General features: G+C 39.0%; 3 protein-coding genes across 5 annotated transcripts; 1 reads left to right on the top strand and 2 right to left on the bottom strand.

The window, feature by feature from the left end:
* Nucleotides 1-831: 831 nt before the first annotated feature.
* On the top strand, nucleotides 832-9,889 carry RB195_003421 (uncharacterized protein; the record flags this gene model as incomplete). The annotated part of the gene is made up of 11 exons (XM_064201062.1): nucleotides 832-870; nucleotides 1,688-1,770; nucleotides 2,072-2,147; nucleotides 2,300-2,403; nucleotides 6,093-6,177; nucleotides 6,278-6,375; nucleotides 7,669-7,738; nucleotides 7,891-7,984; nucleotides 8,502-8,583; nucleotides 9,138-9,219; nucleotides 9,839-9,889. 11 exons carry the CDS (start codon nucleotides 832-834, stop codon nucleotides 9,887-9,889), a joined length of 864 nt encoding a protein of 287 aa, XP_064056943.1.
* Nucleotides 9,890-10,335: 446 nt separating this feature from the next.
* Nucleotides 10,336-10,984, bottom strand: RB195_003422 (uncharacterized protein; the record flags this gene model as incomplete). Of its 2 annotated transcripts, XM_064201064.1 has the most annotated exons (4): nucleotides 10,336-10,379; nucleotides 10,444-10,490; nucleotides 10,563-10,864; nucleotides 10,927-10,941. In XM_064201064.1, 4 exons carry the CDS (start codon nucleotides 10,939-10,941, stop codon nucleotides 10,336-10,338), a joined length of 408 nt encoding a protein of 135 aa, XP_064056945.1. The 2 variants fall into 2 exon arrangements, with proteins under 2 accessions (XP_064056945.1, XP_064056944.1); XM_064201063.1 differs by having other exon boundaries at nucleotides 10,563-10,984.
* An 821-nt stretch (nucleotides 10,985-11,805) lies between these two features.
* RB195_003423 (uncharacterized protein) lies at nucleotides 11,806-20,843 on the bottom strand (the record flags this gene model as incomplete). 2 transcript variants are annotated; one of them, XM_064201065.1, is made up of 15 exons in its annotated part: nucleotides 13,176-13,277; nucleotides 13,346-13,508; nucleotides 13,595-13,726; nucleotides 15,030-15,182; nucleotides 15,302-15,414; nucleotides 15,481-15,585; nucleotides 15,654-15,737; nucleotides 15,801-15,897; nucleotides 16,471-16,595; nucleotides 16,802-17,001; nucleotides 18,067-18,169; nucleotides 18,247-18,362; nucleotides 20,355-20,426; nucleotides 20,484-20,525; nucleotides 20,819-20,843. In XM_064201065.1, the coding sequence occupies 15 exons, from the start codon at nucleotides 20,841-20,843 to the stop codon at nucleotides 13,176-13,178; spliced, it is 1,632 nt and encodes a 543-aa protein (XP_064056947.1). The 2 variants fall into 2 exon arrangements, with proteins under 2 accessions (XP_064056946.1, XP_064056947.1); XM_064201066.1 differs by lacking the exons at nucleotides 20,355-20,426; nucleotides 20,484-20,525; nucleotides 20,819-20,843 and adding exons at nucleotides 11,806-11,888; nucleotides 19,555-19,570 and having other exon boundaries at nucleotides 13,184-13,277.
* Nucleotides 20,844-23,351: the final 2,508 nt, after the last annotated feature.

Raw genomic sequence — 23,351 nt, forward strand, 5'->3', positions numbered from 1 at the left:
CGCTTTTGTCCTCGGCTCTGGGCTCGACAAAATCGTGATACGCTGCCTTTAAAGAAAGATGTAGGTTCTGCTAAATTGGGTCCCATTGCCCCAATGTCGCACTTCCCCACCGACTTCCACACCGAATAGGAGAGAAATTTTGTCTTGTGTTCGTTGAAAAACTTCCGCTTTTTCTATAATTAGAGGATTTTTTAAATTTTCTCCATTTTACCTGGAACAATAGATAAAAAAGGAGGATTCAACTTGTCGGTAACTTTTATCCACAGCGATGAACGTTTAGAATATATTAAAGTAAGCTGATTTAATTGTACGCGGCTAATTTTCGGGGTCTGAATGCTGGGAATTTTCTCTTCTGACCTCTTTTACAGTTCTGAATCGACGATGCTACATTTTTTTAGAAGTAGCAGTTTGTTTGGAGAGCTGGAGAAAATAATTCAAAAAAGGAAAGAAATTTAACTGTTGACTATGCAGGTGATTTTTAGAAACGAAATATTATGTGAAGCACCTGTGTGTAAGTTATGTACGTGAGGGCAAAAAATTTTCTAACGTGATCCCGTTGATTCGAGTCCATAGTTCGCTAATCGTCATTGTTCGATCTCGGCGATCGTGGCCAATGACTGCTCCGATTGCGTGCTTAGTCGTAGGCGCTTTAGTCGGAAACCCATATAAATTGTGTGATTTTTTGTCGATTTTTCAAACACGTGGAATGAACAAAATTCTTCTTATTTTTGTGGTTTTTTCATTAATCTCTACCGCTACGGTAAGTCGAAATTTTTTTTTTGAACTGATTAGTTCAAAGTTCTTCCAAATGTCAATACGATGTTACTCATTATGACGGTGTCATACACTGTAAGAGTAGAGAAGCGACAGGTAGCGAGCAGAAGCGACCTCGAGGAAGTATCGGAGCTTGCTTGGTTAATGTCTCAGAACGATTCTATTTCATGTCTGAAGCGGCGAATCCAAGCGAGACAAAATGAAAATCACTTGGCTTGTGGAGAAATAAGTGAAATTTGAGATGGAAACTAAAACTGTCTATTTGTTGTAAATAGTAACAAATAATATTAGTTCTTCCTGCTAGTAATAAAAAAAATCTTATTTGGTCTAAAATGAAATATTTAGAAGTTGACTAAGTGAACTACCGTACTTCCTCGAGCTAGCTTACAGTTTTGAGAAACGTGTACTTTAGCGAATCCGAGACAAAATCAGATGTAGAAAGGGCTAATTGGCTAACTTTTACCCTTATGACAACAACATACAGTAAAATTTCATGAGAAGAAAAATTAGGATTTGGGACCTTAGAAGTCACACTATGGACCAGTTCAAAATTTTTTTCGAGATCACCTATCGGTAAATAAACGCTCCGTAGAAGAGAGACGTTGTGATTTGTTTTGTTGGTGAAATTAGGAGTGCTTGAATGAGGGTGAGGTTGACAGAAAGTGGATGAATGAAAAGCGATAGTAAATGACATTTAGTGGTAGATCAAAGACATTAAGTTGTCAGAACTAAAAAAAAAATCCTCACAATGCCCTTCCTTTGCGTATTCTACCAACAATTGACAAACTGAACAAAAATCATAACTGTAAACCGTGCGGAGGGGACCACGAGAAGGTGAATATTAATTTTGTCGTGTTTAAAGTTTTTATGGGTTCTTACCCGTGCATGTTCGTGCCCATTTTCATATTTTCAGGCAGTTGTTGCCTGTGGAACCTGTGTGTATGGAGCTGTCACTCTTATACCTGCCGGAGTTCGAATGACTAAACCTACTACTAAGTGAGTGTTTTCAATTATTAATGGATCTTTGCGAACGCATCTGCATTCATTTCACACATATTCGATCTCTTGTGGCATCATTTTAAATTTGAATTTGAAATTCCAAAAAATTTTACCCCCTTAAATTGCTGTTTTTTTGCTCTTTTTGGCAGATTAATTAATTAAGATTAAGAACATGTAATGTTGAGAAATGTAGAGCGGTTGCCGGAGTAAGGCGGGCGATATTAGACGAGAGATGGCGAGCGACAATAGGCGACAATCGAAAGCACGATGAGCGTTTATAAAAATGATCTACTTCTAGAACGTTAGCAAATACAGCGGCCGGATGTAGACGAATGAATGTTGTGTGCACGTTACCGCAACCTGGAATGATGGAGGTACGTTCGGTTCGGCCGATTCTTATCAAATCTCTTTTTTTTTTCTTCTCAAATCCATAAGGGAAGTGCAAAGAAGTACTCAATCAAATTGACTTCTGTCAACTTTTTAAGGCATAGTCCATAATTGCAGAAAACACAGATTTAACTTTCAGTTTAATCGCGCAAAAGCGGGACCATACGAGGGAAAGTCGATAACGGTACTGCTCACCTGTGGAGCGGATAAGAAATGGCGTTTCACGAATAATGGCGCAGTGACGTGAGAGATATAACTACATAGATTCAATTGATTTATTTCGATGTGACGTCATTAAAATTTCAGATTTATTAATACTGTCGCCTGCTACTATTAGGAGATGTGGAAACGATCACCGAGAAGTTTCCCGATGTTCTCGATTTTTTGTTTTTTTGGGATTTTCTGATAAAGATTTTGTTTTCTATAATAAAGACTTTATTTTTACCCCGAGGTATCTGAACCATCTGGTGAATATATCAGAATGAAGGGACACACTTTTGACTACAGCTGGTATTTTTTCACAGTAGTTCAATCAAGAACCGAATAAACGGATGAATATAATTATTATTGCAGTCTCTTCAAGACTGTCTGATTTACAGTTACACGAGAGAAACAATCGTAGTGCTACAGATCCACATCCTTCTCCACCATCTCGATCGATAATCGATCGGAACGGGTGGCTGGAGTCTTGCATTAAAAGCATCACCCCTCGAATCTGGGGTGGTGTAGATTTCAGATGGAGTTAATATACGGGGACGTAGATCATAGAGAAGAGGGTGATTCTGTTCATTTCTTCCTAAGTACCGTAAAAAACGGTACGGAAAGATGCGGCGCATGCACAAGACTGACGTGCTCCAATCGAACTCGTCGTAGAAAATAGGGCCCCGGAACACTCGAAGCCGCATCTTCTGGGCCGTTTTTTATGGCAATTAGGAAGAAATAGACGGGATCACCCTCCTCCCCAATATCTACGACTCCGTATAGGTATAACCCACCTAAAACCCGCACCACCCCAGATTCGTGGGGTGATGCCTTTGAAGCAATTGTGATTAATAGTTGTGGTGGCAGGTGGTCTGTTACTTCGCTATTTTCTACACGTGAGGTATAGTTGGGTCAAACCGACATGAAGCACAGTGCAATTGCTACCGCCGTTCATTGCTGCAGTTCTCGAAGGTCCCACCCCGATTTCAACCGCTATCTCTGGATGACCGAGGTATTTGAGGGGTTAAATCACCTATGGCTTTGATTTTTTTGGGGTCTGACGTTCACCTGCATCACCTGTGCTCCTACTGTTCGTCGATTTGGTCGAACGGACACGAATAGTACTTCTGTTCGAACCGATCACGTTCAAGGTTTGCCCAATGGCTTCTCTTCTTGCAAGGGACTCGCACATCATCGAATCTTTCTTTGAGGGACTTCGTGAAGAGGTCGGCTGTCTTTTTGCGGTATGTTTGATGTCACGTGGTACCCAGTCGCTTACGGCTCTCATTCAACGATTGTCGTTAAAACGCATCACGTTCCACCTAACTACGGTCCATCTAACTTTACTTCTCCTGGCATGTGTGGCAGCGTCTCTGATCATCGTGAAGTAGGAGTGAACTTCGAATCCCCGACTTTACTTTAGTTGCGTAAAGTGGAACATTCCTATCATCATCCTTTCAGTTGAGCGCTCTATGACACTGACCGCACTTTCCTCTCGCTTGCGAAATCCCCAGGTTTCCGAAGCGTGGGTCAAAGCAGGAAGAACGGCGAACGTTATCTGCTCCTGAATATCGATACCAATTTTGGCTTCAACCTAAGCAGATCAATGTAAGCTACGATAACATTTGATTGTTACGATTGCTTCTACAGAGCATTCTCCCATCACCGAGTACTAATACTGGGTAATTCTGTAGATAGTATGTTATTCCTATCTTTCACCTTATTAAATAAATATCGATTACGTTACGGAGTTCTGGAAGCGTATGTATAGGGAAAATGAGCAGCTGCACTGCATAGTTTTCCCGGACGGTTCATGCTGATATTTTTTGATTAAAACGCGTAAAATAAAGTAATAAAGCTCAAAGTTGTACGTGTGTCCAAACAAGGACTTCGAAGCTGGATAATCTAGCTAAACCGACCAATTTCTCAGTTCACTAAGGAGCCGCGTCAAAGGTTTCCACCTGTTTTTTTTTTGCGTTTTCCTTGCAAACCTACCATTTAAAGTATGTGGAAAGCGACGAGAACTGCTGGAATATTTGATCTCGTATTGATCGCTGTGCTGTGTGTAGAAAGTGCCTACAGGCAATGAAAGAATTTAAAAAAACAATTAATCGATCAATCGGGCAGGACTCACTTTTAAAAATTAGGTCAGTGTTCCTTGAAATACGAATTATCAGACCAAACGTGGGAAATCTTTCCAACTCATTATATTTGTTTATGTCAAATCCACACCTTTGTAAATAATATTTAGTGTACGTCGGGTTTAACGCAGATATTGCATGAATTACTCAACCAAAAGCGATTGAACCATACAAAAACTGTAAGTCTGTATTTAATACATTGATATGTTTGCAAAGAGAAAAAAACACCTTTGTTTACTGGGAAACAAAATTCAAAGATTATTTTTGCACGAAAACGCTTATGTTGACATATTTATTTATGAACACCGTTCGATAATCGTGAAAATCTGAACGCGACCATGTGAGTTTATGGTAATCGTAGGCTATAAATCGTACAGAGATCGGGAAAACCTCTATTCTGAGCGCTATGCTGCACGGTTCTCAACGTTCCTCCCAAAATCGCAGAAAAAAACAAGCGTTAAATTTTGAACTTGAGACACAGAGAAAAATTCTTTTTTGCTTTAAGTTTGAAAAATTTTAGAAACTGATAGGAAAACAAGTTGGGGTGGCGAAATAGTTAACTTAGAAAGATGTTGTTAGTTTTGATTATGTATTTAAGTTATTTCAGATGGCTAAAGCGTTGCTGTATTTTGCATGCATATCGATCGCATTTTTCTCGTGCTGTCAGGTGAGAGAGATCCATGAAACAGGAATGATATCGTGGGGAGAAAAAATTAACTTCTGCTTCACAATGCTTTTTTTTCTAAAATAGTTTGCTTTGATATTTGTAGCAATCAACTCCTTGTTATTTCAGGCAGCAACCACAAAAAGTACACCACGTATGTTGTTATTTATTTGTTTATTATTTCGATTAGAATTTTTTCTCTGATTGAATTGATTCTGTCACGTGCTTGTCCACAGTTATCAGCATTATAAAAAATGATAAAATATGAATGTTTAAAAAATTCAAGTTATAAAAAGGTCTTGTAACCTCTATGCATATATCTATCTATATAAATAAATAAATGTCTAGTGTGTGGACGATGCCTCCCTCGTACGGTTACTTTAACACCTTCGGATGGCACACCTGGATCGATAACTCCAGTGATTAAGTGAGTTTAACCGGTTATAATTTTTAAAATTAGAAAAAGAAGGCCTAGAAATTTTCAAGTCGAAATTATCCATCCCCTTTTGTATGTAGGTGAAATAAAAGGAACAGCGAGAATAAATTCCTTTCGAATTTTTTTTTCGGTAGAGTCGTGATCCCTTTAAAGAGAATCTGAAGAGAAATTTTTTTGAAAATTTCTGAAAAAATCATTCATTTACTTTTATTTATTTATAAATTCATGAATAAAGGGCTTTACTAGTCTTTGTCGCATGCGTTCAACTACTCACACTTCCAACATTCAAAAAACCCTATATTTTAGTATTTTCGAAATTAGTGGACGATTACTGTAATCAACGTTTCATGAATTACTGATGCGAATCTTCTGTCGACTGAAAAATTCCGTGATATAAAAATCATTTCTAACAATGTTACAAAGGAAATTTTTCTTCTTTATTTTCATTAATTTCTTTAATGAATAAATTAATTAATTTCTAATACTTCAGAATGATTCCCAATACTCCACAAGGATGTAGACAAATGAGAATAATTTGCAACACACCAGCCGGTTACACAAAATCAAACATGGTGGTATGAGGAGTTTCCTACATAACTTTCCTCGATTTTCCTTTGTTTTTGCCCCTATCTTTCATAAATTCCCTCGCGATCTCTGTTTTCGTTTTTTTTTTAGTTCAATGGTACTGAACCTCCAAAGGTTGGAAAAAACGTTAACGCTTTAATTTCGTGCTTCAAAGCGTCCTGGCACACAACATTCATGGGCTCATATATGTAAGTTGGAAAAAGTCTGCTCCAATGTACCAATTTTTTGCCCAACGGTGAATATGGAGTTAAGCCGAAATGCATTGCATTTAATGCCTTCAAATCCTGATTTCATCTGGTCGTTAGAACAAAGAAAAAGGAAAATGTTCCAGATATGTGAATTCGGTTAGTTGCTATGCCAGCTAGGAGACCATAACCGCTGCAGGCCGTAGCCGCACGATGCAAAAACTCGTCCAGTCCATGTTCTACTCGATGCTTCTTCCGTTATCCAGATTGCAATGTATTATTCTCTCTTCGAAAATCTTTGGAATAAATTGCGTTACTCGCTTCAGTAGTTAATTTTCTACGTTGTTATTAGTTTGTTTGAAAGAAAAAAAAACTCCACAGAGTGCCTGTTTTCTTGGAAGCGGATGTCGAGCAAAGGAAAACAAAAAAGAAAATTCCTCTCCATTCTTGAAGAAGAGCACCATTTTATTGTTGATAAATCTATGCTGGGATGATTCCCCGGCAATCAATTAGAATCTCATCCAGTGAAAAAAAATAATTGACTTAATCCTAGAAATTATTTGCTTACTTACTCAGATAAATAAGTTCCCCGTCTTCACTGATTGCGTGCGGGTCCCATTCGTTCCTTTCCTCACACAACCGCCGCCCAGGATGTTCCTGAGTTGATGAGGTGTTTGAGCCGCATCCAACGCAACTTGCATATCCAAGTTTGGAATAATAGATAAAAATATTAATTGGAAAAATAGTAGGGAGCGTTTCCGCTGACATCTTCTCATCCATCCCTATCTGGAGCAAAGAGAAAAGTAAAGGGATTTCTACAACTTCCCCCTAATCCAGAAAAGTTTGTCTTTGTTTATCAGATATTACAGTGGCACACGAATTATCTTTGAGAGTTGTTGTTGATTACAAATGCTGGAAAGAAAACACAAACAATAGTAGTAAGCATTTTGTTGTTTGTTCCCGCTCACTCTGTTGTTGTTGTTGTTGTAAATTGTTTTGCTTTACGGTTGTTTATATATCCGCAGTGCTGTCAAAATTTGCTTTTTTTAAATCATAGAGGACGTGTAAACAAATCGATTTTTAATAATATTGGTTTCTATACTATTAAAATCGTAGGAAATTTTCACATGCACGCGTGTACATAGATGTCGCCTACATATTTCTTCCTTATTCTTACGAGAACTGTCACAAAACGCCACTGACTCCTTGACTTCGCTTCTCTTTTAGGATTCTGTTCGGATAACTGCCGTACTCGAGATTTTTTTTTTTGAATCTCCTGACAATCCCCTTTTCCAGAGAAATTCTCATGATCAACTATTCTGTTTTCTGTTTGGTAGCGTTCATGGCAATTTATTCATGTTCCGAGGTAAGTGATCTCGTATTTCATTTCGCATTCTTTTCTGGAACTTGCAGGAAATTTATTGCTGTATACCCTGAATGTAAACATAAATTTATGCACAAACTACCTATATGAACAGGAAAGTTTAGCATAAATTCCATGAAAACTTAATATTTTAGGCTGCCCCTGCCAAAAAACCACTACGTGAGTTTAAATTCCACGAGGTAGCAGGGGTTTTTTTTGCAACATTTTCAATTTTCTACACCACTAAAAGTACGTAAAAATACGAATAATGATGTTCTGGAAAAATTCTTAGAAATCCTTCAGGTATCCTCCAGGTTTCCTTCAGGTTTTTACGATTATTTAGGATATCTGAATAAGAATTATTCAGATATCCTAAATAATCGTAAAAACATCCTCTTAACAGGGCGACTTTTTCAATGGGACTAGAAGAATATTTTCCAGGAATAAAAAAACGGGGGTGGTTTGCTCCAGACCTAAAAAGCTTTCTTTACCATAATTTCGAAGAATAAACGAAGCATGGAATATTGTACTATTTGAGGGATAAGCGCACACGTTTAGACTTCCATTAGTTCTTCCCAGATTTATTGTCCCGCAGGCAGCTGCGCCGCAGCCACCGTGATGCAGTGACCACTAGTTATTTTTATTAGTAGCTAATAGTATAAATCAATCAATTAAATCAATAAATAGACGCCTCCGCAACGTATTGAACGTAGTATGAATAGTTCAAGGATCGGTTGTCCACCTTCTAAACTCAACCCATGTTCAGCTTGTGCAACATGTCTTCCTCGTGAAGTTCAACTTACACCAGCTGATGAGGGTACACAAGGATCGGTAACTCCAGTGTTTAAGTGAGTTTTTTCTGAATATTTCTCAAAATACTAAAAAAAAGTCTCTAATATTTTACGGTGAAAAGTATTCCATACGCTACCTTCGTTGCTTATTTTACATTCATTTTAAGACTGAGATTACAAGGAGCAGTAAGAAAAAATTCCATAATTTACTCAAAACGTTAAGGATTCGCCCTCTTTTTTGCTAATAAATAAAAAAAAATAAGAAAAATAAAAAAATAAAAATAATGAAATAATGCTTTGCAAATAAAAAGACTTTGAAATGATTCAGTAAAAAAAGGGAGACGCCTCGAAGGGAATTTGTTTTATTTTTCGAAAAAAACTTCAATATGATGGGAACTAGAAAATAATTACAAAAATTAATTACAACCTGGAAGAATTATGTACTGTAATAGACGTCTTTAAACTGCAGCTTCATCAAATAAAAAGAGTATTATGCGCGTAATCAGAAATTGCGATGCGTTCTAATGGGAATGTGACGATAGGAATTAAGTACAGAGATCAAAGTACCGTATTTTGTGTAAGAAATACATAAATTTCGGCGAAAATTTCAGGATGTTACCGAATGCCAAGGGATGTAGACAAATGAACGTAATCTGCCCAACTCCAAAAGGTTTCACAAGGACGCAAATGATGGTTTGTCTGATATGTTCTCTCTTAGTTCATTTTCCGAAATATTTTTTTAAAAATAATATTCATCACTTTTATCTTTCATTTCTATCCTTTCTTTACTTGTTACATAATAAAGTTTTGTAAATTTTGAATGCTCATAAGAAAGACAAAACCGGTTATAATAGTTATCCGAAAAAAAAAGAGAAAACATGATTTCGCTTCCGCGTTTTCTCTTCTTAGCGTTCTCGAACTTTAAGGAAAACATCTTGATTTATAAGAACTACCGTTATTTGCTCAAAACGGCAGTTTCACTTTAATCTACCCTCATTTAATACTAAACTACTTTCTGGATTTTCGTTGATCGTTCGTTCATAATTTCTCTTTCAGTTCAACCTCTCCAACTTCTCCAGAGTTGGCGTGAATGTTACAACTTTAGTGTCATGTTTTCAAGGATCATGGAGAATCACGTATCAGAAACAATTCATGTGAGCTGCTCTTTTTTACTAAAAAAGAAGTTAAAGAAGAGTCGTCTAAATAACCTGTTCCATTCTGACTAAGAGTAGAAGAACAAAAAAAAAAGATATTTCGCTTAAATATAAGTTTCATCTTTCTGGAAATTTACGTAATCTCAGTTCATTTTCAGATACCTCAGCTCTGTGAGATGTTTTGCCAGCTGAACTGCAAAAAAAACTGATCGCCTTGCTATGTATGCTTTGTCTGGGAAAAAATTACTCGACATTTTCAAAATTTGATTTTTTCCCCTGATAATCCGGAATAAATGTTACATTTCCTTTCCAAGAATAATAAAAAAATCAAAAAGTAGTGAATATATGTATTATCAAGTTAATTTCGTTCAAGGAACGTGAAAACTAATATAAACAACAAATTGATGAACGGAAGAATATCTTTCTTGTTGTCCCACCCCAGGAAAGTTTTTTGTTCGATTTTTCCAAAAGTTCGGTGTCTTTCAGGGTGCAAAACAAAACCGATTTTATTAAAAAATTTAGCAGTACAACGATATGAGTTATTGATGAGTTTTCAAAACTTTTGACTCTTTCTTTGACATCAATCCTGAAAAAGTAGGTATTTATCCGGATTTCCCTCAACACGACAGTTTTTCAACTCACATACTTGTTTTCTCTAAGAATGTTTCTTGTTCGACTTATGAACACGTGCTGTGTTTTCTAAAACAAGGTATCGTGCAGGTTACGCAACGTTCTTCTGAGAGAAAAAAAACAAAGGACTTACTTTTCTTCTTGGGAGATTTACCAAATTTTTTCGGATCACAAGGTTCACTGAAACAGTAACGGAGAGGGTTCACTAAAAATGTAGTGAAGAAAACAGTAATAACAGAATGTCGAACTCACCAATGTTTATTTTCTGCATTCCGCTTACATTGATTTGGCAAGAAATATGGATCAATCGCTGGCGTTGGTGGTAATGGTGGTGAGTTCTTCTTCTGATTAGGACACGCAAAAAATGGATCATTCACAGGTGCTAGAGGTGGTGGTGGTGGTGGTGGTGGAGGTGGCGGTGGCGGTGCTCGTGGAAGTGGCGGAGGAGGTCGGGGAACAGGAGCTGCAGCTGGAGAAAGGAATCCAGGCATAGCTGGTGAGCCCGCTGGCCATGGTGGTGGTTGCTGTTGTGGCCATGGTGCCCCAGGGGAAGGCTGGAATGGGTAAACAGGAAAAGGAGGTGGAGGCGGTGGTGGCGGAGGAATTCCTGCTCCACCAGGTATCGGTTCATACTCCGCCATTATCTCAGAACAACATAGGCTCTGAAATGACATAAATCTGAAGGTGCCTGCAGTGGCACAAGGGAACGTGCTGTCGTTACTAACCTATGCATACACTGTTGGCGAGTAACCGAAACCACTAGTCAATTTCGGCCGATCTGTGAATAATGAACTTCACCTTTCGCTTTTTTGTGAAGTTGATTTCATTTTATGTGAATCTGTTGATTTAATTCAGGACAAAGATGCTGAGAAGGGAGTAAATTTGCTCGGTTAGTCAAGTTAACTCACTGTCGACGATTCATCGACATTGCTGCCCTCTTCCAGAGAAAATCTGACACCACCGCGAACATTTGTGGGTGGCAGATTCTTCTCACACCATGTCACCAGCACCGTCTTTCACCATCAAAAGGAAATTGTTAAGTTCCTGCCCCCACTCACCGTTAGCCTCATCTGATAAATATTTAGATTACTGTCATGTGCTGGCGAACGATAACCACATCCGAATAAACTTATACTATCATAATTTAAATGATGTTTTAAGTAATAATGGAATATTTCAAGTGATTTGAGGGCATACATAGGTATATTAATCGTAATACTGCTCACTATTGTGATCGTAAGCGCAACGGAGCCGTAAGAACGATCTGGAGCCTGAACAAGTTTACAAGACACCAGCTCCATTGCGTTACGATTTCCATGAGATAGTTATTTAACAACGTCTTACAGAATATTTTCTATTTACATAAGTGTTCAACAAACAAACATAACACAACACAACAAACAGAACAACGTTGTTCTTCGAGTCTGTCACGTTCGAGTTCGTTCGAATGCTTTCAGAAAGGTGATGAGGCGCTTGAGAGAATAAGTGATTGTTTCTATTTGCCAGGCTCTGACGAAGGCGATTGCGCCGAAACGTTAGCTTGTAGTGAAGAAAGATCAACACCAATCTTGGTTACAGCTTAAATAAATCAATTTAAAAAATTACTAATTCAAAATAACAAGATTTAAGGGCATTCGAAGATGGATGCTAGTCCTATAAAATGTTACCAATACTACTACATTTACTTGAAAACTAATCGGGAAATTATTGATTAAATCATCTACAGTGACTGTAGATTTAAAAAAAAAGTAAAATCCATAAATTTGAGAATCCTTGCGTCAGTAATGTTGTTAAGTTGTGTTGCAGACGAATCAGTACCTTAATCCTTCCTTATTTTTTATCTTGTTACGTATACGGTAATAACGGGCCCCCTCACAGCGTAATTGAACGCAGATCCTTAAGAACATGTGGAGCAACATTTCTTTCTTTAGTTTTTTTCTTAACGTAAGAAAAAATATTTGAACAGGATGTAAGGTTGGAGTGTATCGATGAAGCAAAGATTATGAAATACTCTTAATGACTTCAATAGAAAAAGAAATCCTTTCTTTTTCTGGACTCCTGCGATACGCGAGGTTAGAAAATAAAGATCGCTACTTTAATTCCAGAAATTCTCAGATTTTCGATATTTTCATCTGATTCTTCTGCAACAACACTTGCTTCATCAATCTTGAGAGTACTTGAGTAGTGATGAGTCAGGTACTCGTATCCAATCTTAGCTGAAATGCTAAACTTCTCGAAGGTCACACTTTGAAATTCCTGGATAATTAGCGACTTTTGCCAATGGATTTAACTACTACATTTCAGAATTGTAGATATTGTAATGATCTGAACCGCTTTCTTCTTTGGTATCCGTGAATACGTTTTCTAGCCTGGCTTAGAGCTTAGAGCTTAGACCGACACTGTTATTTTTTTTCGCTTCCGTTGCAACTTGTTTTCGTACATATTAATGAAGAAGAAAGGGGTGGGTGTGGCGCAGTCGGTGTAGCCACACGATCGAGGGTTCCAGACCGCCCTAGAGCAATCCAAGCCCTTTATCCCTTCGGGGTCGATAATTGGTGCCAGACTTGTCTGAGAGGATAAAAAGAGTGACTTGATCATCGGCTGGTTCCCGCAAGTCATTGTATGGGTCAACACGCGTTCCAAAACCTCAACGATTGCGAACTCCAGTAAAACGCGTTGGCGCATCCCAAGTGGATTGATACGCCAGTGACTTTATCCTTTTTAATGAAGAAAATGTAGCTCGACTAGGAATTATTTATTGTAGTGAGAGCGTAGCCGCATCGAACAAACATAGAGTTAGTGAATTTCGTTAGAGTCGAAAAGTAGGTGTTTGACAAGCGGCCAATGTAAAGCACTTCCAGATTTTTAACCACTTTTATCGGATCTGCTCCGCTTGATGCGAGTTGCAACAGCTGCTACTACAGCTGCGCCAATACCGCTACCGTCTGCAGACAGCATGAGTTGATACTGAAATATTTCCATTGTAAGCAGACTAATCGCGAACGAATTCTGAATAGGCTAAGAAGATCGCTCACATCCACATTTTTGTCAATAAGGTGACTGATCTTCTCGTTTAATATTCGTTTGAAGGAAGGATGGAAACGGTACACAGATCCGTCAACTCCAACGGTTACTTTGTAAGGTCGTTTCATTCGATTCAACACCTGTGCAATAGTTGAACCAGTAAGATGAGCTGCTCTGAAAATTCATTTTCATTTCCGTTGAGACGTCTGTACTTCGTAAAATCCTATAATTTTCGAGTGAAATGGAAATAGGATCCTAACCTTGTGCTGACGACGGCACATACATAAGCAACGTGATGGCAGTCTTCATCGGTCACACGGCTGACGCCGATTTCGGAGAGGATTTCACGCGTTTTTGGGAACGATTTTCCTTTTCCACCTGATTCTAATTCGCTAGAAGAAAAAGAGAACTAAGTAACGTCCATGTGAAATGTACTGCTACTAAAGAATAATGACTTCTTTTTGAAGCGATATAACACTTAATGAGAATATGAAGGAGGGGCTTCAAATAACTTTTATTTGACTAACAAGATGAGCTCAACGATTGTTCGTTTTCACTCTTTCACTTGGTCCTTCACAAAGAATTGTTTGGAATTAAAGGAAAAAGTATTCTTCGATATCTTTCAGCTGTTAGAAAACCCCATCGAGGTTTCTGAACGAGTGTACAGCCTTACAGTGACTGCTAGTAGGGCTGGCCAATGTTTCGCGTCAGTGTTTTTATTTCATTCTTTCAGACAATTCTGACACCAATTCATCGGTGCCCCGGAGAGATGAAAGTTTTGGCTGGCACTAGGCACTACGAACCATTGATCGATGGTGCAGTCACGGACGAACCTCTTACTTATTGCGCTACAAACGCCGCGATGTGAATAGTAGAATAATCAGTTTAGTGGAATGAGCTCGCACTGGTGCTTAGACCCGAGTGAAAGGACCGACTTGCTTGTTCGAAGGATAATTTCTTGGATTTTCCTTTTCAAGCAACAACAGATTCCTATCTTTATGAGAAGTAAATTACAGTGACCGTTCACAATTCTAAAGATACAAAGGGAAATAACTGAATATTTAAGTATAAAAATATAAGATTTCCGGAGCTAGTCAATCCGCTTGAGATGCGCCACCGCGTTCACTTCAATTCAGAATCAAAGGCACAACCGGATCGCTTTGTTCAACGAGTTATGAGGAGTTGGTTGGGTTCGAGCTGGAAGGGAGGCCACCTCTTTGAAAACTGAAGTTCTGGACTGAGGTGGTGAAGGAGGACTTGAGGACACTTGGCGTGAATAGGTAGTTCAGGAGACGTATGGTTTTCCAGGACGTGGAATAGAGGCGAATGGATTGATTCTGTGCAAACTCTCGTAGAAGATCGAGAAGGCTGGACAGAGCTATGTTCCAGGACAGCATACCTCGTGATGGCATCAACCCGTCGATTAAGTCAAGTAAATCAAGAGTTCGCACCGGCGCTTAGATCGAAGTGAAAGGACTGTCCTGTTTCTTGGAACGTTGTTTACAATTTAAGGAACCGACGGAAATGTTTCCGGAAGACTTTTCTCGTGGTCTTTCCGAAAGGTGAACGAAAATCCTTTTTTCTAATAAGTTTTTTAGTTTTTTTTTTAAATATGCAGTTTTCAACAAAAAAAAGAGACTTTTGACAACTTCTTCTGAGTTTATGTCTCCGTTCATCATAACAAGTAGCACTTACGTTTCAACTTCAGAGACATGTTTTGTTGTGAAACATTCTCGTTTCGAGATCGCTGCATAGTCTCCATTGAACAGTGCACCTTTTCTCGCTAGAAGCTCTAAGATGATTCGAACCAGTTCTCCCATGTACATACCGGAGATCATTTTTTCAAATCTGAAAACGTCATCAAGGAATGGCAGGCTTTTCTGATTAGATTAGAAAAACTAATGGTATTATGGAATTTTTGCAGTTGTTCGAAAATGATTGGTGGTGAAAGAAAATGAATGACTCACAGGTGTTTATTTGGGTTAATACTTTTTTTGTCAATCTCTCTATCGTAATCTGTGTAGATAAACGAAAGACAGCCGTCGTCACCAAAAGCTCCCCATTCCATGTTGATAATCATCTAGAAGCGTGGATATCCGTAGACTAAACGCAGCCGATGTTAGGATGAATGACTGATTGTACATACTTCGTCCGGTTGCCCATCATTTTCCCATTCGCCTTTCAATTTATGGACGTTTTGAAGTTTTTCCATGTAACAGGCATTAGTTCCCGTTCCAAGGATCACACCCATCTAAACAATACCATCTAGTGAAGATATACGAAAGAGAATATGAATAGTTCGCTGTTAATTCATCACACCTGACAGCTTCTTTCCTTAAAAGCACATGCCATCAATGTACCTACAGTATCGTTGAGAATTGCAACGACATCGATGTCAACATCCTTGAACATAGCTTATAATTTTTAAACGATTTCTTCTCGATAGATTCCAAGAAATTCTCTCACTGATCGCTTTTTGCATGCTTTTCTGAGGAGCTGAACCACATCTTTCCCTTCTACCCCACTTGCGCAAAATCCTTTTGACCAATGTATTAGTATTCCTCTGAATAAATTTAACATTTTGACAAAATTAATTCAGAAATCAACTTCAATTCAATTCAATCAAATCAATTTATTAAATGTTGATTTGTTTTGGTTTATGAGATTTTCTTCTGCTGTATCTTGACCTTCAGTTGTTGGAATCGATCTACTAAGTACCCTCCAGTACCCTCGACTTTTCTGAATTAATCAGCTAGGACGAACTAAGTCGCGCACGTCAGAATGAAAAAATTCTCTTGATCAACGTTCCACAAGATCAACACCAATCATACGCATGGGTCATTGCGTGTGATTTTAACGCTAAGTAGTATTTGAGAAAAAAAAAAACTACGGAAATGAATCAGCATAAGATGGGTGGCGCTTAATTCCGCGATGATATTTGTCCGCTGCTACAAATCTTCAAAAACCAAAAAATAATCTTTGGCGGAAGTTAAAGATTTGTTTGCTACAGAAATACAACCTATATTCTCTAGTTACGTTCTTGAATCAAATCAAAACGTTTCCGACAATAGAAATGCTCGACGATTGGACATATTGCGGCCTTGAGAACAAGATTTTTCCTTTGAAAATCACCTACTTGGTGAGGCCAATGATGTTTGTTGCAAACGAAAAGGTAAATCCCAGGGGTAATCTCTTCTTGCTGCCTTTTCCGAATTGTTCTTCACTGAACATAGCCATACATGAAGCGATATGGTCAAAGAGCTGTAAAAGAAAAACTTCTTCTGGCAAAAGTCCTGAAATGGTAGTTCCATTTTACGATGTGTCAGCTTCCATCGTAAAAAAAAAAATAATGGTTCCACGACGAACTCTACACAGGAGACCTATGAAATCGCAAAACCTGTGCAATAATTATACTCCCATACCAGTACCATTAATATGTGCGAAAAAAATCAAAAAATTTAACTTACTTCTTCACCTTTTCCTTGTTGGATAGAAGTTGGAATTGCGTAGACTTTTCCAACCATTTCAGCCTCATGTCCTTTTAGCCGAATAAGAAGCACACGGAAGTTTGTGCCTCCAAGATCAAGCGCCAAATAATCTCCGTATTCGGTACCGTCAGGTATACCACGAATGTAAGATGGAAGCATTTTGAGGCCAACACCTGGTGCTGAAAAGGCAATTGTGATGAATTGGAGCGAATAACTTCTCAAAAGAAGCCCGCAACAATGATCTACGCTCCAATCTCCGTTCCACCTTCAATTTCCACTGCTTACACAACTATCTAACTCCAACATGTAATGGGAGTGGAGGCTAATTCCCGTTACGATTTCATCTTCTGCACAGTGAAACTGTACTTCACGTCACGTTACGGTTCTCGAACATAACAAAGGCAACGTATCACGAAATTGACGGTTTACGAAAACCCAAGGAAAACGGATAAATGAAAATAGAGTTCGGATTGTAAATTATGGAAATGAGTGTGGTCCCGCTCATCCTTTCCTAATTGTAAAAAAAAAATAGCGTGGAACGCGGCGTTCTTCCCTATAAAATCATTTACAACGCACCACCCTTCCGCACGCGACGCATCTAGGAGCGAGGGGTCAAGAATTAGTGAGGTCTCCTCAAGTAAAGCCAACGAATACCCTTCCGAGGGGCGGATCTTGTGCGAGGGTGCGCGTCCTGATGTACCTCGTAGGAAATAAAACAGTTCCCACGAGTTTTTTTTAGGACGACTAGGGAAAATTGAGCGAGACAGCGCTCGTATTCTTAAAATTCTACAATCCGTACTCACGTTTTTCCTAGAGTTGCCGTACCACTTCAATTTCGTGATACTTTGATGGGTTCAATGTTTGTAATTATTAAGATGATTTACGCTAATGTTGTTGTTTTTCTAGTATAACCACTTTTTTGCTAAATGACCATAAGTTTACAGTCAGGATACCTCTTACCTCGTTATTAACTGTAATTATTAAGATTTGTGGCATTAGCTGTTTCGTGGTTTTCAATCAGTTTCATTTTTTGTTGTGAAGCAAACTCAAAGCTATTAGGAGCTTTCATTATTCAAATATTTAACCTTGCCTTTAATGCACAGTAATTCGATAATTCGATATCTAATCGTTGAATAATACTAGTGTGACGTACAGGTACAGTGTGTACAGCTTTCCCATTAAGTATTTGTAATTGTCTGGATCAAACTCTTAATATTCTATGTTGATGTTGAATTGTCACTTACGTGTCCCCTTTCTGAGACCCTTCTCCATTCCATCATGCAATGCTGCCATCACACCTCGAAGCTGTTCATCGGAAAGAATCATGGGCTTGCAGGCTTCCAGCACCTAAACGTCTAGTTTTGACAACTAGTTTACCTTTTTTGTTTGTTTTTGTCCATGTTGACATTATAGCTTATACCCACATCTTTATTGATTTCGGATGCATCAAATCCAGTAACCGCACGTTTTGGTGGCTCAGCAAGACTGAGCAACCATTTCAGAACACTTCTATAGACATCGACGAGAACTTGACATTGCCCTGAAATGCCCCGGTCGAGGAGAACCTACTAACAAAAAACCATTTCAGGACATCCTTACACGCTTTAAAGGCATTACCCCACGAATCTGAAGTGGTACGAATTTCAGATGGAGTATTCGTATACGGGATCGTAGATTATCGAGAGAGGGGTGATCCCGTCCATTTCTTCCTAATTGCCGTAAAAAACTTTCCGGAAGATACGGCTTCGGGCGTTCTGGCGCGCAATTTTCTATAAAGAGTTCGGTTGGAGCGCGTCAGCCTTGGGCACGCGCCGCATCTTCCGGACCGTTTTTTTACAACAATTAGGAAGAAATGGACGGAATCACTTCCCTCTCCGTAATCTACTATCCCGTGTACAAATACTCCACCTGAAATCCGCACCACCTCAGATTCGTGGTGTGATGCCTTTAAACTGGAGAGGAAAAAATCGGTACCAACTACAACGCATTTAGAGTAGTTATAAACAAACATGTGTTGAGTGATTCTGTAAGATTCCCGATACCACCGCTTATCGATAAAATTGATATGGATCTGCTTTCCCGATAGAGACGGGGCACTAAGCCAAGGAACTTTTAAACTTCTTCTTAAACTTTTAAAAAAAAGATTGTGGACATCCTGAGTCCATAAAGAACACTTGTAATCATCTGCTCTCTTGGCAAAATGTTTATTCGCATTAATCTGTACTTTGAACACAATAAAATCTCTTCCAGAAGAACCTCGCTACTTCATTTGTAATTCGGTTACTCCACGATGCAGTTGTTATGCAGTGTTAATAAAAAATTATTATTAAAATAGGTGTAAAATGATTGAAGCATCAGGTCTGGACTTCTATGAGGATTCGATAGATTGATTGCACCTATTGTTCATAATGTCCGTAACTGTTGCCGATATTCTTTTTTGCTCAACTCTTCAACACCTAATGGTGTTGGTTCCCAAAGATGTCAACGGTCTACCTCTCCAAATGTTTCCGCCTACGAGTGCATGTATTTACAGTAGATTCAAAATATCCTAACGAGAACAAAATGACTCTACATAGATTCAGATTATTGTTGATCCAGTCCAAAAACGTGTTCTTTTGCAACGTTTCTTCTAGAGCGGGATTGTAAGCTCAGACCGACACAACAGATGTCTCCTCCTCCAAACACAATTCCCTTTTCGGCAGCTGAAACATGAAGAACCCGTAAAATCTCACCCGAGTCTAACGACATAGTCGCTATGCGATGAAGGTGTAGATAGAGTACAAGAGAACACGACCAATTGAAGGTCCGGTAAGTAGAAGAGTGATTGAAGGAACCTACCGCATTGACCTCAAAATCAATTAACGTTCACGTCAACACTGAAACAACTTTTAAACATGCCGTATCAGTCGCTCAAAGGTGGATCATCATATGGAGAGTTTGGTTGTTATTATTCTCTCTCTGCCACCTTCCTGGCGACGAAAACCAATATCGGCAATGGTGTTTCAACTCTTAAAATATACGGTGGCATAGGGAAACGGGATTTTTTGAGTGTAGTAGTGAGAACCCTGAGGATTTGGAGATAAGTGTGAGTGGCACCCTTCAGTGTACAACTACCTTCCATTTAGTAATCAATGAACAGTGGATCGGTTTACAATGAGCATTTACTGTGAAATCATTTCACAAAGTGGTAGTGAGATTGCTGCTCAGCGGGAAATGCGAGGAGCAGCAGCATTGAACCTAAACCGAACGGCTGTCCGACAAATATTTCGCAGCTTCTGTAGATATCTGTAGGTGAAGATCCAATATGCAAAAGTTATGGGAAAGTTGAGACTTTGAGTAGCAGTCGCACGATCACCATCTTTCTGAAATGACTTAACAGCCTGAATAATTACCGTCCTATTAGCTTACTACCAACGCCGGTGAAAGTAATGGAAAAAAATAATCAGGGATAAACTATTATCTTGGCTAAAAAAGTTTCATCTAATTCCAAGTGAACAACTGGTTTATTACAAGTGCTTCGACATGAACTAACCTAATTGATAGTGTTTTTGACTGGCCTCTACCTCTGAACCAAGGTAAATCGATAGACGTAGTATGCACTGACCTGTCAAAAGCTTTCGATAAAGTATGCCACTCGAAACTAATTGCTAAACTCCATTACCTTGGAATACGGGGCCATATTTTAGATTGGATGATCTCTTATCTTAACATGAGAAGTATGACAGTCAAAGTTGGCCATAGATTCTCAGCCAAATTCCCTTGCACGAGTGGAGTTCCACAAGGTGGAGTCCTGTCCCCTCTCTTATTTCTTATCTACACAGTCGATCTACCAAGTGTGCTCAGAACTTCTCCGCTTGTGAAAGTCCAAATGTACGCTGATGACATTAAAATTTATGGCATCTATGATGATGAGAATTACCATGAAGTACGTACTGCACTTCAAACGTCACTAGCTAGGATGTCTGACTGGGCTTCTAAATGGGATTTGCACATTACCTATGAGAAGTCCCTGGTTACGCATTTAGGTAAAGGGGATGTGGCTGAGTATAGTATGAATGTAGTAACTCTTAACACGTGTAAATCGTGTAAGAGACTTAGGAATGTTTGTCGATGATAACCTCAACTTCTCTGAACACATTGATCATGTTGTAGGAAAAGCATACTCTTCCCTTTTTCGGCTTTTTCGGATTGCCCACACCAGTAATCCAACTATTCTCACTCGCTTATACAAATCGTTCGTCTCACCTCATCTTGAATATGGCTCTCATATTTGGAGCCTCTCAAAGAAGAAGCACATAGCGAAGCTCGAAAAGGTGCAAGATACTTTTACCCGTAAGTTGTTCAGAAGAATGTCAGCAAATCTAACGGTGACTAGCTACAACGATTGTCTTAAAAAATTAGGTATGATCAGCTTGAAGAACAGACATTTATACTCCGACTTGATCTTTTGTTTTCGAGTCCTCAGAAACGAAACCAAGTCAACACCCAGCAAATATTGGTACTTTAGACCTTCTAGTGAAAGAACTGGCCGTTTCAACAAACGTTACGCAAAAATTCAGCATAAAAACTTTTCGCTTATGTTCAACAATTTCTTCTATAGAACTGCAAGATGGTTGGAGCTCTTACCTCGTAATGTTCATAAAGCCGGACAGTGTAGAATATTCAAGATGAGTTTGAAGAAAATTGACATACCCCGGTGTTTGAATACTGATGTCTAACAGCGTGCTTCTCTTATTCTAGCAACTTTCAGATGTCTGGTGCCATTTGCTCAGTATATGGACCGCTCATAGATTTCCACCATTAGTAGTTCTTAGTTGTTTACTATATCCCTCTTTTTATTGCCCTCCTTCTCATAAGTCTTTTTTTTCAGCTAACTGTATGGCCAGTCTTCGCATCCTTCTGACCCATGAAGCCTTATTCGCTCACTGAAGCTCATTCACTAACAAGGATACTTATATCTTATGATTTGATCTCTTTTTTAAAATGTTCCGTCATGTCGCGTCTTCTCTATACTATCTCTAAATAATCTCATCTTATTGACATCCGCATCTTCTAGCTGGGTTGGTCTTGTCTAGATTGTGGTAGTTAGTCCGTTGAGGATCACGAAAGTTAGTGAACCCTCTTCGTTCAAGGTCCCTCGCCAGATTCGCTCAATATTGCAACGCGCTCCTTCTGGGGCTAAGTTGTTCGTATCCCGATATGTAGATAAACAAACTGATGTTGAGCGTTCTGGATTGGGGGAGTAGATGTCATGAGAGGACTCTTCACTTTCTGGAGTAGGAGAACGACATGTTGATGCGTTTCCACCACGAAAAAGACTGCGTCAGGCCCCACTGACAATGAGTTTGCCGACTTTTTCTTAACTATCCTGACATAGACAAATGTGTTTTTTTTTCTCTTTGGTCCACTATCTGTGTATGCGAATAAATAAATAAATAAATAAACAGCAAATGCACGTTGTGAACCGATCCATTGGTCCGGTATTACTAAATGGCAAATATGTAGTTTTATACTGAACGATGTCACTCCCACCTATCCACTAATTTATCAGAACTGCCACTACTATTATACATTCAAAATTTCCCACTTTACCAGCCCGTACTTTTGCTTTTGATTTACAGTCTGTTCGAGGAGGAATCGCCGGGATATATAGCAAGATTATATAGCGATTAACGAGTGAAGTTGACACTATCCCCTTTAATGAACCCCTTGCGCATTGATCGAAAAAAGGAGAAGGTCATAGTTTTCCGTTTAGCACTGGTAAACCATTCGTCTTTTCTTGCCTTCATGATCGAATTTGGTCTGATGCAGAATATTTGCACAAGAGTATACACATCAATGTTACCTCTTCGATCTTAGGAACGAATGCAGCTTGGTAAAAAAAAGTGTCCGAAAGTGATGCAAGTATGTGCATCAAGTTTTTTCTACTTATTTATTGCATTACAAATTCGCTTCCCTCCTAATATTTCGAAAAAGTTTGAACCTCTTGCTGGCTGTGTTCCCAGATCTCTACAGCATCTTTTGATATTTAAAGGCATCACACCACGAATCTGAGGTGGTGCGGATTTCAGGTGGAGTATTTGTACACGGGATAGTAGATTACGGAGAGGGAAGTGATTCGGTCCATTTCCTCCTAATTGCCGTAAGAAACAGCCCGGAAGATGTGGCGCGTGCACAAGGCTGTCGCGCTCCAATCGAACTCGTTGTAGAACATAATGCCCCGGAACGCTCGAAGCCGTATCTTCCAGGCCGTTTTCTACGGCAAATAGGAAGAAATAAACGGAATCACCCTTCGCTCCATAATCTGTAACGTGTACGTGTAAGTGGCCTATACAATGACTTGCGGTGGCTAGCCAATGTGTTAAGTCAGCGTTTTTATCCTCTCAGACAAGTCTGGTACCAATTTATCGACCCCGTAGGGACGAAAAGCTTGGTGAGCACTAGAGCGGATTCGAACCTCCGATTTATCGTGCAAAAAGCGGCACCTCTAACCGCTACACTACACCCTCTCTCGTGTAAGAATATTCCA

The sequence above is a fragment of the Necator americanus genome, chromosome IV (genome assembly GCF_031761385.1).
Source record: "Necator americanus strain Aroian chromosome IV, whole genome shotgun sequence".
Classification (NCBI taxonomy): Eukaryota; Metazoa; Nematoda; class Chromadorea; order Rhabditida; family Ancylostomatidae; genus Necator; species Necator americanus.